This window comes from Antedon bifida, chromosome 11, assembly GCF_963402885.1.
Source record: "Antedon bifida chromosome 11, ecAntBifi1.1, whole genome shotgun sequence".
Lineage (NCBI taxonomy): Eukaryota > Metazoa > Echinodermata > Crinoidea > Comatulida > Antedonidae > Antedon > Antedon bifida.
The window spans coordinates 3,335,913-3,351,518 of record NC_136236.1 but is presented as its reverse complement, the minus strand read 5'-3'; the positions used below and the strand labels follow the sequence as shown (position 1 = coordinate 3,351,518).

General features: G+C 33.2%; 2 protein-coding genes across 2 annotated transcripts; both read left to right on the top strand.

Moving 5' to 3' along the window:
- The first annotated feature begins 81 nt into the window (after window positions 1-81).
- LOC144855693 (slowpoke-binding protein-like) lies at window positions 82-6,292 on the top strand. The gene is made up of 13 exons (XM_078713609.1): window positions 82-181; window positions 563-636; window positions 1,008-1,108; window positions 1,414-1,494; window positions 1,827-1,981; window positions 2,207-2,317; window positions 2,443-2,538; window positions 2,677-2,869; window positions 3,405-3,502; window positions 4,165-4,281; window positions 4,464-4,525; window positions 4,868-4,990; window positions 5,290-6,292. The coding sequence occupies exons 1-13, from the start codon at window positions 164-166 to the stop codon at window positions 5,489-5,491; spliced, it is 1,431 nt and encodes a 476-aa protein (XP_078569735.1). The 5' UTR covers window positions 82-163; the 3' UTR covers window positions 5,492-6,292.
- An 826-nt stretch (window positions 6,293-7,118) lies between these two features.
- On the top strand, window positions 7,119-11,957 carry LOC144855632 (alpha-N-acetylgalactosaminide alpha-2,6-sialyltransferase 2-like). Its single transcript, XM_078713535.1, has 8 exons — window positions 7,119-7,247; window positions 7,606-7,711; window positions 7,830-8,148; window positions 8,252-8,429; window positions 9,145-9,307; window positions 9,722-9,839; window positions 10,147-10,298; window positions 10,558-11,957. Exons 1-8 carry the CDS (start codon window positions 7,244-7,246, stop codon window positions 10,817-10,819), a joined length of 1,302 nt encoding a protein of 433 aa, XP_078569661.1. The 5' UTR covers window positions 7,119-7,243; the 3' UTR covers window positions 10,820-11,957.
- The last annotated feature ends 3,649 nt before the right edge of the window (window positions 11,958-15,606 follow it).

Below are 15,606 nucleotides of genomic sequence, written 5' to 3'. Positions count from 1 at the left end.
GTTTCTTCAAACCCTTTTCTGTTTAAAACTCAGCAAAAGTAAATATTAAAGTATCACGTGCATTTTTGTAGAAAAAAATAACAACACAAGTTTTTGATCACTTGTGCGGTACACAACTACAGTCGGAATTCCTTCAAAACAAACAATAAATGAACATTTAATTATGTCAGACACATTATGGGTTTGTAAATATTATTATCATTGTTGTTTGCCATAAAATATATACCCAGTTTTATTCTTTTAATAGTAAATACCCGCCGTTAGAGTTAGGCCCAGCTAAAGTAGTCTCGATCGAGTTCACAGACCCACTTTTGCCTGCATGTGACCGGGCATCCGCTGTATTGTTTGTGGGCCTAGCTTATTTTTCTTAATGCATTTTTAACGCTTTTAATAAATATTGCTTATATTAAATTTCAATTCGTTAGTTTTCTAAAATATGTTTATATATTTTTAATTCACTTTTTAACATTTTTCTTAGACTTCATTTAAGATAATTTATCAATTCATTCATCATTACATAATTGTTATTATATATTATATTTGCTTTTCCTGTTTTACATAGATTTCAATTGGTATCGGTCTAGGCTCAACTGTCGTTCTTTTATTTTTCATAGTACTGTTTGTGTGGTGTTATCGGTATGTTAATATTTTATAAACTTCTCATAAACCTAATTAAAATGAAAAGCCTAATATAATAAACTTCACTGAAAAATTCTGGTAATAAATTATCAACTTCAGCTTTTTACGTTAATAACTTGTTATTAAGTTTTTAAAAAAAATGTGGAATTGACCAATTTCTACTAAAACTCTGTCTATACATACTTATCAAACTTTATATGACAAAAATGTGATGTCCCCGGGCCATGGACACGATTTGGTTCAGTTCATCATCATGACATCATATCACTGCCATATTAGGGCACATAACACTTTTTAGTTTGATAGTGTAGACAGAGCTTTAAACAGTAATGCTGTTCAAATAATCTATTTAAAACTTTACATTTAAGGAGGCGGAGTCGCTATGAATATACACCATTAAGAGGGGATGATGTTGCATTACCCACAAAATGGAAGAAGGAGAAAGAGGCAGAGGAGGACCAGAAAAGAGGTACATTTTTTACCAGTATACACAAGTATTATTTTAGTTCAAATGTTTATGAGTTAAGCTCTGTCTTTATGTGACCAAAAAATGTGATTTGCCCATATATGTAGATGATGTCATCACTACCATATTTAAGCATATTACTACCATTTGGGCACATCACACTTTTTTGTCAAACAAGTTTGATAGTGTAGACAGAGCTTTGGTCACTTCAACTAACAACTGTGTTTGATTAACCCCTCAAAAATCCTAAAAAGTAATCAAAATGTGGTTACTGCAGTATAATCATTTTGATTATTATTAAATTTCAGAAGCTGCACTTTTAAACTGCCAGTTTTTTCTTCGGGCAAATGTGGGCAAGTACTCCTACAGTGAATACTTAAAACAAATTGGTAAGTAAAAACAAATAGCTTGCCCAAACTTACCCAATATTGATCTGATCTTGTACACATTTTTGCTATTTCACACATCCATACACACCAAAATCATCAAAATGACCAGAATTGCACTTGGAAAGTTTTAAATTTCATTTAAACAGCATCCAGGGAGGGGGTTGGGGATATTGGTGTATATTTCATGCCTAGCTTACCTGGATAAACCAACAATAGCCTTTCTCCTTGCAGAGCAAGATATTACTCAAACAAAATGGTATCGTCCACCATTGTTGGTTTGTGTAATTCTGTACATTTACCCCTCATTAAACTTTTAAACCTCTTTTTTTTAGGTAGTAGACTTGATCGACAATGGTTTATTGTTCGCCACGTACAAATGAGGAAGGACATGTTGCTAACGGTGACGCCAAAATCGCACGATTGTAAACTTCACTTTGATTCGTCTTCTAATTCGCAAGCGTTAGCTGACTTACTACAAGCAATAAAGGTTTTTGAATTAAAAGTTTTTATTTTAGTCATCCAGATGGTGTTTTTATTTTACTTTTTTAACCTGATTGCATTTAAAATGTCTTGTTTATCTACAAAAAACTAATGATGTCAAATTTTAAACCCGGAGCTACCCTTTAACATCTTTTGAGGTTAACCCAAGATCATGGCATTTTTGTAGTGTGTACTATCCCAACTAATAACAACAACATTAATTGTTTTTTAGCATCCATATATTTGGCCAGTCAGCGACCTTGTTCTACAGAAAGAGCAACAGATAGCTATTGTATTACAGCCTTTTAATAGCAAGGGCTCCCTCAAGGACCTTATTAGAAATGTAAGTAGTTGTAAACATTATTATATAATACTCTATTCTTTGAACATGACAAGCAAACTTTAAAACCAAAGAACAATCAAACTTTACCTTCACAGTACAAATTTTTTTTTTTTTACTATTTTTAGACGCGTCCACAGTCAGCATGGTCAGCTAAAAATACAACACAAAATAAAGGACTTTCATTAAAACAAATACGATTGTATGGACGTCAAATATTAGAGGTAATTTTCATATTCATTTATAATAATAATCAACAGTTATCATATCATATTTAATAAACTTTAATTAACTTTTTTAAAACTCAATCACATACATATTAGTAATATGAAGTCATTATTAATGCATAATTTAACTTTCAGGCTCTTATATACTTGAAAGAAAATAATTTTCCACCTCATAAACATATACATTCTGGTAATGTAATATACAAAAGTGGCATTTGTTATTTGTCTGGCCTTGACAACATGTTTCTTGGTTATACTTCATCGTTACAACAACTTCTATATCGTAAAATCCGCAATAATATTGAAGCTCTAGATGTTTTATGTTTTGGTAAGTAATATATTTTTTTGATTGCCTTATTTTTTTTACAATGATTCTTAAATTCATAAAAGATACACAATGAAATACCAGGTCATAGTGCAATCCAGAATTAGAATGTCAAAAATCCTTAAGCTCTGTGTATAGGCCTACTATCAAACTAGTTTGAAAAAGTGTGATGTGTCCAAATATGGTAGTGGAGTGCCCAAATATGGTATTTGTGTTTTTTGTTTTTTTTTATATCGGTATTTTGTGTCTCAGAGCAAACACAATTTCTATGTATATATTTTGTTTTACTGTACAGTATATGCAAATGACAATCCACTAATGAATGAATGATATGACATCATCATGTCCATATATGGGCATATCCACATAAAGGTTGATAGTGTAGACGGAGTTTGAAATCACATGCATGGCTATAGCAAGTATTTTGGAATACTGTATTGTTGTACAACTTGTATATTAGAGGTTGGTGTTCGTTTTACTAGAGAGATGTACTGTACTTCATTGTGAATGAAATACAAAATAATTGTTACTTTTGTAGGGCATATACTTTTTGAGATGACATGTGGTAAGGAATTAGACTCTGCACATCCAGACAGCGATGATTACGCTCAATGTAAACATCCGGAAGTAGAAGAGGTAATTTTTATATTTCAAAGACACTTTCCCTACATTTTTTCGATCAAAAATAAAAAAAAACAAAATCTACAATCTTTGTACGTACACGTCGTGATTTTTGCTCCCAAACCCTACCCATTATGCACTGTGCAACAACGTTCCCTGCAAAATCAAGCTATTTGCGATAAACCTTAATAAAAAAATAAGTCGAGGGTATTTTAAAGGGTAACCTTATTAAAACAAAAGGTGATAACATTTTATACTAGTTAGTATTGAATACCAACGTGTGCTTAATCTAGATGTTATCTAGACTTCTTTTAGCCTACCAATAAATATGTAGGTACCAGCACATATCGAGTACCATATTCTAAAGGATTATTTCCAGTAGAATAATACCGTAAAATCTTCTAAAATTGGTTTTGTAATAGCTATATTAACTAATGGTATGTTAATTTACAAGGATACACATTTCATATTTTACTAATAATAATAATTTATTTGGAAGCTACACTTTTGAAACATTGGCACACTTCTTGAATGAAGGCGTGTCCATTCTGATGAGTAATTGTATCTGTACCCACTGTATAGTTTAATTAAACAGATAATTATATCAAAATAATACTTTAGTTGCGTTTTTTCTGAAATACTGTATAATGTTTGAACTTTACTAACTCATTTTTAAGGTTCTTGAGTTTATCTTCAACAAATCTAAAGAGTATCCTTCAATTGGAGAGGTCGCAGGTCACGACTTCTTCACATCGTGCAATCTGGTTGAAATGAAAACAAACCCACCACAACCAGTAAGTGTTTGAAACGTTTTAATTTATAGTTCCATTCTGACATGCCGATATTTTAAATCAAATTAATTCACCCTCAGAGTGGCACAGTATCATATTTCATTTGTATTCATTCACAAAGATCTATTCTAGGCCCTCATCTTTTAGAAAATTCATTATTGTATATTATTATTATTTTTTTATAGATAAAACTGTCTTCTGGAATGAAAAGCATTATGAAAGTAATCCATAAAAGCAAACTACCAAAGTAAGATAAAGATATGATTGTTTTCTGATTAAACAGTATATCCTCAGGTATAATCCCATTTAAGGTCTAATCCCATCCTCTACTATATGTCTGATTTCATAAACAGGCATATCCCTGGATATAGTCCCAGTATTGCCTTTTCATCTGGTTGTTGGCCTCTATCTAGCCAGTTCTGATGTGTTTTTACAAGAAATGCTTACCAATAATTTGTTTCTTGAACCAGGCTATAAGGGTATAGTCCTACCCACCAAAGTCGGCCCAATTTCGTGTTCTATAGGGGTGGGATTATACGATATATATTGATTTGATATTGTGTTTAAATGTGTTGTCTTTGGTTTTTAGAATTAGTACTGAAAATGGAGAGAAGAAGCAAGTAAATGGAGAGAAGAAACAAGTGAATGGAGAAAGCAAACGCCTACAAAGGGAAGCAAGCAAAACTAATGTGAAAGAGCCAAATCAAAACAAGTGAGTCACTCGCTGCCTCCCCCCCCCCCCCCCCCCCCCCCCACCCCCATCTATTTCAAAATACTTAACCCGCGACTGGTTGGAGCATACTATTATTAGTATAGTACAGTACCTTTGGGCTGGCCAAATATGTCTGTTTTTCCGGAAAGTCTGGTATTGGGAATGTGTTTTTAATGCTAAAAATGAATTTGGGACTGTTTGAACTTCAAGTCTGGTATTGGGAGAGCTTCTGGATTCAGAGAGTATTGAGAGAGTCAACTGTATTACTATCTTATAATATTTTCTAAATACTGTTGTAGATCAAAGAAGAAAGCAGACAGCGAAGGTAGACAAAGGAAAACAAGTCGCACAACTACAGCCCCACAGATTCATGCAATGGTCAATTATAATATTCTATTCAACAATGGTCAATGTTGTATTCAACAATGGTCAATGTTGTGTTCAACAATGGTCAATTATAGTATTGTATTAAGCAATGGTCAATATTGTTTTCAACATTGATCAAAGACAATGTTTTATTCAACAATGGTCAATTATAATGGTTAATTTATGATTATTTTAAATGTTGATTATAATGTTGTATTCTGCTATGAAAGTATTATCTCTATCTGGTTTTATACCATATTTACACTAGATGACTGACTGGGGGCACACTAAAGCGTGGTTCCCACTAGCGACGCAACGCAAGGACGTAACGCAACGCAAGTGAATTGACCAATCACAAGCGATGGCTTATTCGATTGTGGTTGCTAACTGTCTATAACTTCGCTTGTCATTGGTTAAAACGCTCGCGCTGCATTTACGTCCTTGCGTTACGTTCTAGTGGGAACCAAGCTTAAGAGATACAGTGTATGTATTACTGTACATTTTAGCCAAGAACTATTATAGAATTCTAATTAATTCATTTTAATACAAGTCAAAAACAAATTCTTATTTTAAACAAAATTGTATTTAAAGTATGTAAATAAATTCATATTCATTCTGTTGATTTATGAATATTAATAATGAAAATTAATACCCAGTGTGCTGGACTGTGCCTCGTACATTCAATGCAATCTTAAATTATTAAATGGACAATATTTTTAAATGTACAGTATTTTAACTGTATTATTTCTATGAACAAAAATAAGAAAATTATTTATATTTGTTTTAAAACATGTAACTATGTTGTATAAAACTTTATGTGATTAAATCATAGAATATATAATTAATGTAATAGTTAAAGTGAATTTACTTTAAAAAAGATTTCACGATCTCAAATTTTAAAAGAATGGTTATAAAGAGGTTACTATTTGAGAAATAAAATTGTATTCGTAAAATTGTTATTTTCAATGTTTTATTATTTAATTTTCAATATGTGCTCAACAATGTGTAATATTATATGGATTATTTTAATATGAGAATAATGATTCGTCGAAATAACACCACCTGGCCATAAATACGATGGTTGGTCGACATAGCATACAAAATATATATTGTAACATGTTTTGATACCTCCCTATGGACATTATGCTGTCATATCACTAACATATTTATTATATCCCTACCATATTTGGGCACATAACATTTTTTTGTTTCAAAGTAGTTTGATAGTGTAGACAGAGCTTTAGAGCGTCTCAAATGATATATTACACCTCCAATCAGGCAATATCTGTATGATACAGACGTTTTCATTATATACGGGTCGCGCACTATTTCATAAATACGTAACACGTTGATATGAAAACCGCCCTAAGACATAAAACCGAAAGTACTTTTAATTGGTTGAATGTTTGCATAAATGTTTTTACGGCCTTGTCGAAAATCACCTTTGGACAAGTGTTACCGTGATTAAATAAAGTTTGTATTATTATTATTATTAATATTATGTATTTTACCAGATATTACAAGATCATAATACTAGGCCTATATTGATCTCGATCCAAGTCGGCCCTAAACCGTCTCGGCCATACCCTATATTAACATGTTTGGGACTACCATTATTGAGAAAATCTTTCCATAACAAAAATAAGATTGTTTAAAAAAAATGTAAAGAAAACGCGATGGATAAAAATCCAAATAAACAAACAACTAAGTACGTTTTTTGTCTCATGATAGGGGGCGCTGTGTAGTTTCTTATTATCGATCGCCGTCTTTTTATTGACCAGCAGAGGCTAGGCCTAGACCTTGACATGACAAATGTAGGAAAAAGGTTGCCATTTAGGTCTAATTCTATTCTTTCCAGTGTACATTTGTTTCTTTGAAATTGTCAATATGAGTAAGTATGCAATTTTCTTTTTTTTAATGTGAAAATTGATTGATTGAAGAAGGACGACGACTCTATTGACCGACGACGACCGGAGAGCCTACTACTGAACCCTAGTGAAGGAGTATTGGTTAAGCCTAGCCCTAGCAGCATTTTTTTCTGCGCTCAAACATTTTTACATCATGAGAAAAGTTTCTAAATTTCGAAGAAAACATGGAGTCAAGTATATTATTAAGAAGACAAACTGGGAAATAATAGTATTTTTATTATTCTAGCTAGGCCAAGTTACTGAGTGACAGGTGGTATAGGCCAGCCTGTCAGTGTTATTAAATTAAAAAGTTAAAATTCTCTCTTTCGTTTTTGTATGTAGGTTGGGGACGCCTGTACCAACGGTTCATTTGTGTATGCACTATATCAATTTTACTGTGTTTTTTCATCGTTTACCAGCTACAACCTAATCCGCCGTCACCAAACAGGTACAGTCACTTTATTTTATCCAAGTCATGTCAGGTAAGCATGTTAAACATCAAGTAAAGGTGCCATTTTAGAAAATATTGGAAATGTTAAATTCTTTCTGATTTCTTTTTATTTTAGCAAAAACAACGGAGAAGTGGATTCGTTACTTATCCGTGAAATAGAGTATGATCGACCACCGAAAGAAAACGTGGTAGAATACGATAGACCACCGAAAGAAGATGTGGTAGAATACGATAGACCACCGAAAGAAGATGTCGTAGAATACGATAGACCACCGAAAGAGGACGTCAATATCACCAGTAATCGGTCAAATCGAGAAAAACCCGTTAAAAATAAACCAGAGATTCTAAAAACTCAAAAGTTTGGGAAAATGGTTCACTTTGCCACTAACGATTCAATGTTTGATTTCAGGACAAAAATTGATTTTAAACCAACAGTAAGTAACGTTTTTTAGTTAACAAACATTCGATTCTGACAAACAAAACTTACAAAAATCGTTATGGCCATACAGTAATATGTTTTAATATTTTTTTCCCCAGGCTTGTCCAAATTCCATCCAGAAAAAGCTGCAGCAAAGTAAATGGGCATCAGAGATGTTCCTGCCAAATATCACCATGGCAATGCATGAGGGTGCCATGTCCGAAGAGGAGTATAATCGACTGCATGCATTCGGTATGCCGTTTGGGTTGAGCTTCCGAGATGACTTATTATACTCAGGTAAATGATTACAAATAGCAGAAAGGATCCCAATGGAAATAAGCTGATAAGCTTTTTGGGCTATCCTGGAAAATCTCTTATAAATGTATTATTTGTAATGTCCGTAATTTATGTTATCACTTTGTATGTTTTTTTTTTTTATGATGATTTTCCAAATAAATTCAAATCAAATCAAATCATATGTATATATTGTATATAAATATAAATCCAAAGGCAAATTACTGACAAAAATGACAATGCTGTGGGTATCAGTGGATGGATGTCAATGGAGATACTAAATAAAATAAGCAAAACGATAAAGTAAAGAGCCAGAAAAAGTAGCAGAGCTTTCGTCGGGCAACACTAGCCCTTCATCAGGCACAGAACAAATTCTAAACCGTCCGGTGATGTACCGAAATTTAACAAATTAATTTGAAACGATAAGATGAGGAAATCTGTGAGATTGAGGAAAAATCGCCCCACCGAGATTATATTTATATATGACACTTACTGTATGCTCAAAATGAGGGTGATTTTCCTGTGTAGAAAAGACTGTGATAGTTTGGTTTTATATTCTGATCATCTGTACATTATTATGATAACATTTAACTGTGCTCCATTCTTTAGTTCTAATCACCTAGTATGGGTCCGAGAGATATATATATATAGAATCTGGGACAGATGGTGTAAATCCAAGATTTTTCTACAGTATTTTAAAAAGCTTTTTCTTCTGCAGATTTACAAGCAACCCTATCAAAGCTACCTCGTGTGGACAGTATATTAGACTTTTCTGGTAAAGAGAGACCATCATGCCTCAGCTGTGCCGTTGTTGGAAATGGCGGAATTCTGAACGGATCTAAGCTTGGTAAAGAAATAGACGAACATGATCTTGTATTCCGGTAATTTTATATTCCTAAAAATATTTTTTAAAATACTATATTGTTGTTTTATAATGTATGTTTACAATACAAATGGCTATACAGCAGAACCCCTATTAAGGGGACACCTTCGGGACCCATTTAATAGGTGTGTCTAAATAGTGGTTGGCCATAGTGCGAAAACATAATATTGTCCTCGTGTTCTTTTCACAGGAATAGGAGGTTCCTCTGAATAGGGTTGCCCCCTAAATAGTAGAACTGCTATTACTAATACAAATGTCACTAAAGCTCTGTCTACACTACTAGTTTGACAAAAAAAAGTGTGATGTGCCCAAATATGGTAGTCATATGCTTAAATATTGTAGTGATATGACATCATCATGTATAGTGTAGACAGAGCTTAAGATTGCCAATTTTTATTTTCGTCGTTTTAAGTGTGAACCACGCCATCCGCAGAGGATTTGAGGAGGATGTTGGAACAAAGACAACACATTATGTAATGATGGACAGATCGTTAGCCCACACCAGTAAAGAAGATGTCCCACGAGATAAGGTAGGTATCTCTCTTCAATGGCAGCTATCAAAACCATTATGTATATTCTCACAAAAATAGTAATTTTTGAATGGATACAAAATTGTTTTTTTTAACCATTAATATAGGCATCTAGTGAAATACAAAACATGAATAACATAGTTCACTAGGATTACATAGTAATATGGAAGTCCTTTTTTTTTATTAAACGAACAAAATAAAGTATATAGCACTGTTGATAGGACCTAACAAGTATATAATAACTAAGCAGCAGATAAATAACTCTATACTTTAATCTATTGTAATAGTTTATGTTTTTTATTTGAAGGGAATCAAATATGTCTTTTTACCATGCCGAAGGAAAGACTATAACTATATAAACACTGTTATTGGACCGCCGGACCCGAAACGACAACTGGTTGCAGATGCCAAAGATTTGAGAATTCTCCACCCTGACTTTGTTCGCTACATTCATAGAGTGTAAGTAGGCCACAAGAGCAGACGAAACGCTAACTCTTAACTTTTTATTTCATAAATTATTATAATTATATTTGTTGCCTAATTTTTAACTTGAGATTGGCAATGGTGTTCATTTTTGGCATAATATCATTTATTTCAAAGAAATTTCAACTTAAAAAATAAAAATGACACAATTTAATTCAAGTATAGTCAAAATGTCAGAAAAGATGCTTGCCACTTCTTGTTCAAAAGTTAATATTGATTTATTTTTGTCCTCTAGTTGGATGAAAGTGCGTGCCTTTCGACCAACGACCGGCGGCATGATGTTTATGTCTGCACTGCATGCTGGATGCGATTCGCTAGACGTATACGGTATGGGATACACTAGACAGTACTCTGATCATTACTATGACTTGACCTACATTCCATTTAAGGCATTCCTTGGTAGCCATGACTACAGACGAGAGATTAAACTTATGAAAATGTTAGATGAGGATGGTATAATTAATTGGTATAAGCGAGATGTCAAGGAGTTTTTGTAAGAACACCAATGCCGTACCATTTGTATCGTACCACTGTTGCTGTCCCACTGGTTCCGTACCACTGGTTCCGTACCACTGGTTCCGTACCACTGATGCCGTACCACTGGTACCGTACCACTGGTTCCGTACCACTGGTTCTGTACCACTGGTTCCGTACCACTGGTACCGTACCACTGGTACCGTACCACTGGTTCTGTACCACTGATGCCGTACCACTGGTTCCGTACCACTGGTACCGTACCACTGGTTCTGTACCACTGGTTCCGTACCACTGGTACTGTACCAATGGTACCGTACCACTGGTTCTGTACCAATGGTACCGTACCACTGGTTCCGTACCAATGGTACCGTACCACTGGTTCTGTACCAATGGTACCGTACCACTGGTTCTGCACCAATGGTACCGTACCACTGGTTCTGTACCAATGGTACCGTACCACTGGTTCTGCACCAATGGTACCGTACCACTGGTTCTGCACCAATGGTACCGTACCACTGGTTCTGCACCAATGGTACCGTACCACTGGTTCTGTGTTATGGTTCGATTCATGGTTAGGGTAGGTTTTAGTGGGTTGTTGTACACAAGGTTTTTGCAGTAGAAAAAGTTCTCCTTGCGTGGTAATTGTCTGGGGTAGTCTTTTTAATAATTTTCTATATTTTATAACTATAACTAACTTTTTTTTAAATTATGCACCACATTTTATTTAAATGTTTGTACTTAATGAATTTAAATGGAAATAACAAAACCTGTACCCGTCCTGATAGAGTTATATAATGATGTGTACAGGAAAATGTTATGGAGATAACTGCAAAAATAGTAGAATTATAGTAATAACGAGAACTTAGTCACAAAGTGTGTGGGTTTTTATGCAAATACTGACAATTTGTCGCCAATTTTTTTTGTGTCGCAAAACATACCTGGAAATTTGAATATGCATAAATGAAAGCTTTTGATTGGCTGTGAATAATAACCAATAGTATAGTTCTAGTCTTCTATATAAATTCAGAGAAATTATTGAACATACCTTGACTTTTACTTGTATGTAAAAATCATTGATGTAAACTATATATTTAGAGTACAAAGTAAAAATCATCAATGAAAATATTTATTTTATTATATCGTAATAAAAGTATGAAATGATTTTGTTGATGTTTGATTTTACTAACTAGCCACCTGCTTTATGTAAATGACTTTGGATGTTTAAATTTCAGGTCAGGTTATATATATACGTCATATAAACACTTATAAAACATGTGAAAGAGACAAAACAAAAAACAAACGTGATTGAAAAACTAAGTTAAAATACACAATTAAAATACAGCAGATTTGCTAGTCGTATAAAACTCTGTCTATGAAACTAGTTTGACGAAAAGTGGGATGTGCCCAAATATGGTAGTGACATGCCCAAATATGGTGGTGGTGATCATGTCCATATAATGGGTACTCACATTATTGTCACATAAAGTTTGATAGTCTAGACAGAGCTACTGAATATCTGCTTACATTTATATTTTTATGTAATATTCATAGTTATTCACAAAATAAAATATTTCATCATTGTTCAATTTCAGGTTTGTTAATGCGACAGCATGATTTATTCAATATATACAATAATAATGAATAGTAATAATAATAAATGCAAAATAATGTAGGTTACATTGTGTGCGCATGAACCGTCAGTACAGTTCATTAAATGCTGTTGTTGATTGATATTGATTGTTATTGATGGTTGTGGTGACACATACAAGTCTGTGTTGAGCTCATGGTGCTGTCTCTCGTTTATCAACTCAAATATGAGTAAGTTGTGTATCCTTATTCATTATTTTCATTTAATTAAATATTATTTTTAAAAAAGTACCGTAAATCTTCTAATTGTAACCCTGTGTTATTATTCTTTGATTGTTTTTTAGGGTAGGTTGCTATTAGAAGGGGGTTACTATTAGAGTAGTGGGTTACTATTACTAATCTTAAATTAGGCACCGGTCAGCAAATCATCGCAAAATAATAAAACCGTACGAATAAACAAATTTGGTTGAACTCTAACTTTATTTTATAAACTCAAAAACACTCAATCCTCCCCCACTCCCGAGATCAACATGCATTATCTCTTTATTTTCAAAATACGGCTGCATTATAAGCGATCAATCATTTTGTCAATAGTTTTTGTGACTCTAATAGTAACCCACATGGGTTACTACTAGAGCAGTGGGTTATTATTATAGACTGACTTTTAATGTGGGTTACTATTAGAAGGGGTTACTATTGGAGTGTGGGTTACTATAAGAAGGGAGTACTATTAGAGTGTTGGTTACTATTAGAAGGGGGTACTATTAGAGCGTGGGTTACTATTAGAAGGGGGTACTATTAGAGCGTGGGTTACTATTAGAAGATTTACGGTATGTGTAAATTGGGTATCATATGCAGTGGTTTTGTTTATCATTAAATTATATAATTATAAAAAACATTATGTGTGAACGCCGCCTTACCATTCGAAACAATGGATTTAAATTATTATAATTTGCCATTACATGTTTTAATACGTGTGTTTTAATGTTTTTAATGTGTTTTAATACCTGTCGCACTTTGTAATACAAGTGTCCGTTTGTATTAAGTTTTCTTACTTTGTAATAACAGTTCGTCGCAATTATTTTTTTATTTTGTACACTGCCTCTAGCCCTTTGTACTAACATGTTTTATTTAAGTATTTTACCATTAACCGTTACGTCACCAGGTGCTGTATCTCAACATACTATCTATTTCCGAAGTATCATAGGAATATTTGATAATACAGCATCACATGTGGTGCCTGTATCATGGCTAGGGTTTTTTTTGCGTGACTTCCAAGATCATCATCCGGCCGTAAGAACTAGAAATCCATAAATCCTGAGCTCATGACATAGCCGCCACTGCCTATGAATTATATAATATACATATATTTTATTTTTTGTAGTTAACAATTGCCACAAAAATAAAACAAATTAACAACACGCTTATACAATAAGAATATTATTGATGTAATTACGTTATGAATAAGTTTAATATTATTGCTGCATACCAATTATGTTCAGAGACTGAAATAACGAAAATAATTAAATGCATCGATGGAATCGATAAGCTTACTTTAATATTTCCTCAAATATTAGCCTATCAAGGCCCTTAGGCTATATAACTATTACAATTTCTTTATATTCTAGGGCGTCTCTATCAACGCTTCCTCAGGTGTTCTGTTCTGGCAGTATTGATTTTATTGTTTTCATATACCTTCTATAGTTCGCAATACAGGTAATCAACTTATTTTGGTCTCCTTTGTTTTCTTTCTTTTCTTTTTTTGTAATAGTGTAATTTTGTTCTTTATTTATTTATTATTTATTCTTTATACTGAGTAGCCTCTTCGGTCTAAGACTGTTCTCACAAAGGGCCCAGTGTATACTGTATATTATGATGAGTTTGTGACAGTGGCTGTGTGTGCCCTAGTACACCGGTGTAATCTCCAACTCGTCTCTAAAGATGTACTAGGTTCTTTAAAGTGCACTTGAGCCAGAGATATGTACACTGGTCCTTATCCGAGAAGACTCTTTCTACCATCAGAACCATGGAGCGAGTGAGCATCTACTATGTGGACATAAATATGAATAGTGTCGACTTGACACGATAAATTATGACAAGTCACTCGTGGATGGCACTTAGACGCTTCCGTACTTAGCCACTTTTCTTTCAAATTTTACAGTATTCATTTATTCATTCATTTTCTTTATTTCGAATAGTACATCCATATACAAATCATACAACAAACTAAAAAAAAAACAATTTCACCAGGAAATTAACAATATAAGCAACTTTCACAAATAGACTAGTCCATATTTGAGAACAATGAAATGCTGTAGGCATTTCGTGTTAAAAGCAAAAAAACATGTGTTTTAGGGTAATTTCGGGGCGCCGAATTCAAATCTGCTGTTTACCCGGCTCAATTTTTAGATCTTCACCCTTAAAATGTGAAAAACAAAATGGCCGCCATTTCAGACTTATTTTGGCTTATAACTTGACTTCTAAGTGACGTAGCAAGTTAAAAATGGTGTCTATACCTATGTTTGTGATATGAAGATTCCAAATATACTGTTATTAAAGTTGTAAATATTCTATTTCAGCCGCCATGTTGAAATCCAAGATGGCCGCCATTTAAAACGTATTTTGGCTTATAACTTGACTTTTAAGTGACGTAGCAAGTTAAAAATGGTGTCTATATCTATGTTTGTGATATGAAGATTCCAAATATACTGTTATTAAAGTTGTAAATATTCTATTTCAGCCGCCATGTTGAAATCCAAGATGGCCGCCATTTAAAACATATTTTGGCTTATAACTTGACTTTTAAGTGACGTAGCAAGTTAAAAATGGTGTCTATACCTATGTTTGTGATATGAAGATTCCAAATATACTGTTATTAAAGTTGTAAATATTCTATTTCAGCCGCCATGTTGAAATCCAAGATGGCCGCCATTTAAATCGTATTTTGGCTTATAACTTGACTTATAAGTACTATAGAAAGATAAAAACGATGTCTATGTTTGTGAGACTGAGGATTCCTTAGTATCACAAACATAGGTATAGAAACAATTTTTAACTTGCTATGTTAATTAAAAGTCAAGTTATAAGCCAAAATACGTTTAAAATGATGGCAGCCATCTTGGATTTCAACATGGCGGCTGAAATAGAATATTTACAACTTTAATAACAATTATATATAATTAGTATATTTATTATGTAAAGATACATATAAATAATAAAA

What these genes read in the sequence shown, in the direction of transcription:
- LOC144855632 (XM_078713535.1), top strand. An exon ending in GAACATGATCTTGTATTCCG is followed by an intron (nt 9,308 to 9,721) that starts GTAATTTTATAT and finishes CGTCGTTTTAAG; the next exon opens with TGTGAACCACGCCATCCGCA. An exon ending in AAGATGTCCCACGAGATAAG is followed by an intron (nt 9,840 to 10,146) that starts GTAGGTATCTCT and finishes TTTTATTTGAAG; the next exon opens with GGAATCAAATATGTCTTTTT.
- LOC144855693 (XM_078713609.1), top strand. An exon ending in TCAAGGACCTTATTAGAAAT is followed by an intron (nt 2,318 to 2,442) that starts GTAAGTAGTTGT and finishes TACTATTTTTAG; the next exon opens with ACGCGTCCACAGTCAGCATG. An exon ending in TCTAGATGTTTTATGTTTTG is followed by an intron (nt 2,870 to 3,404) that starts GTAAGTAATATA and finishes TTACTTTTGTAG; the next exon opens with GGCATATACTTTTTGAGATG.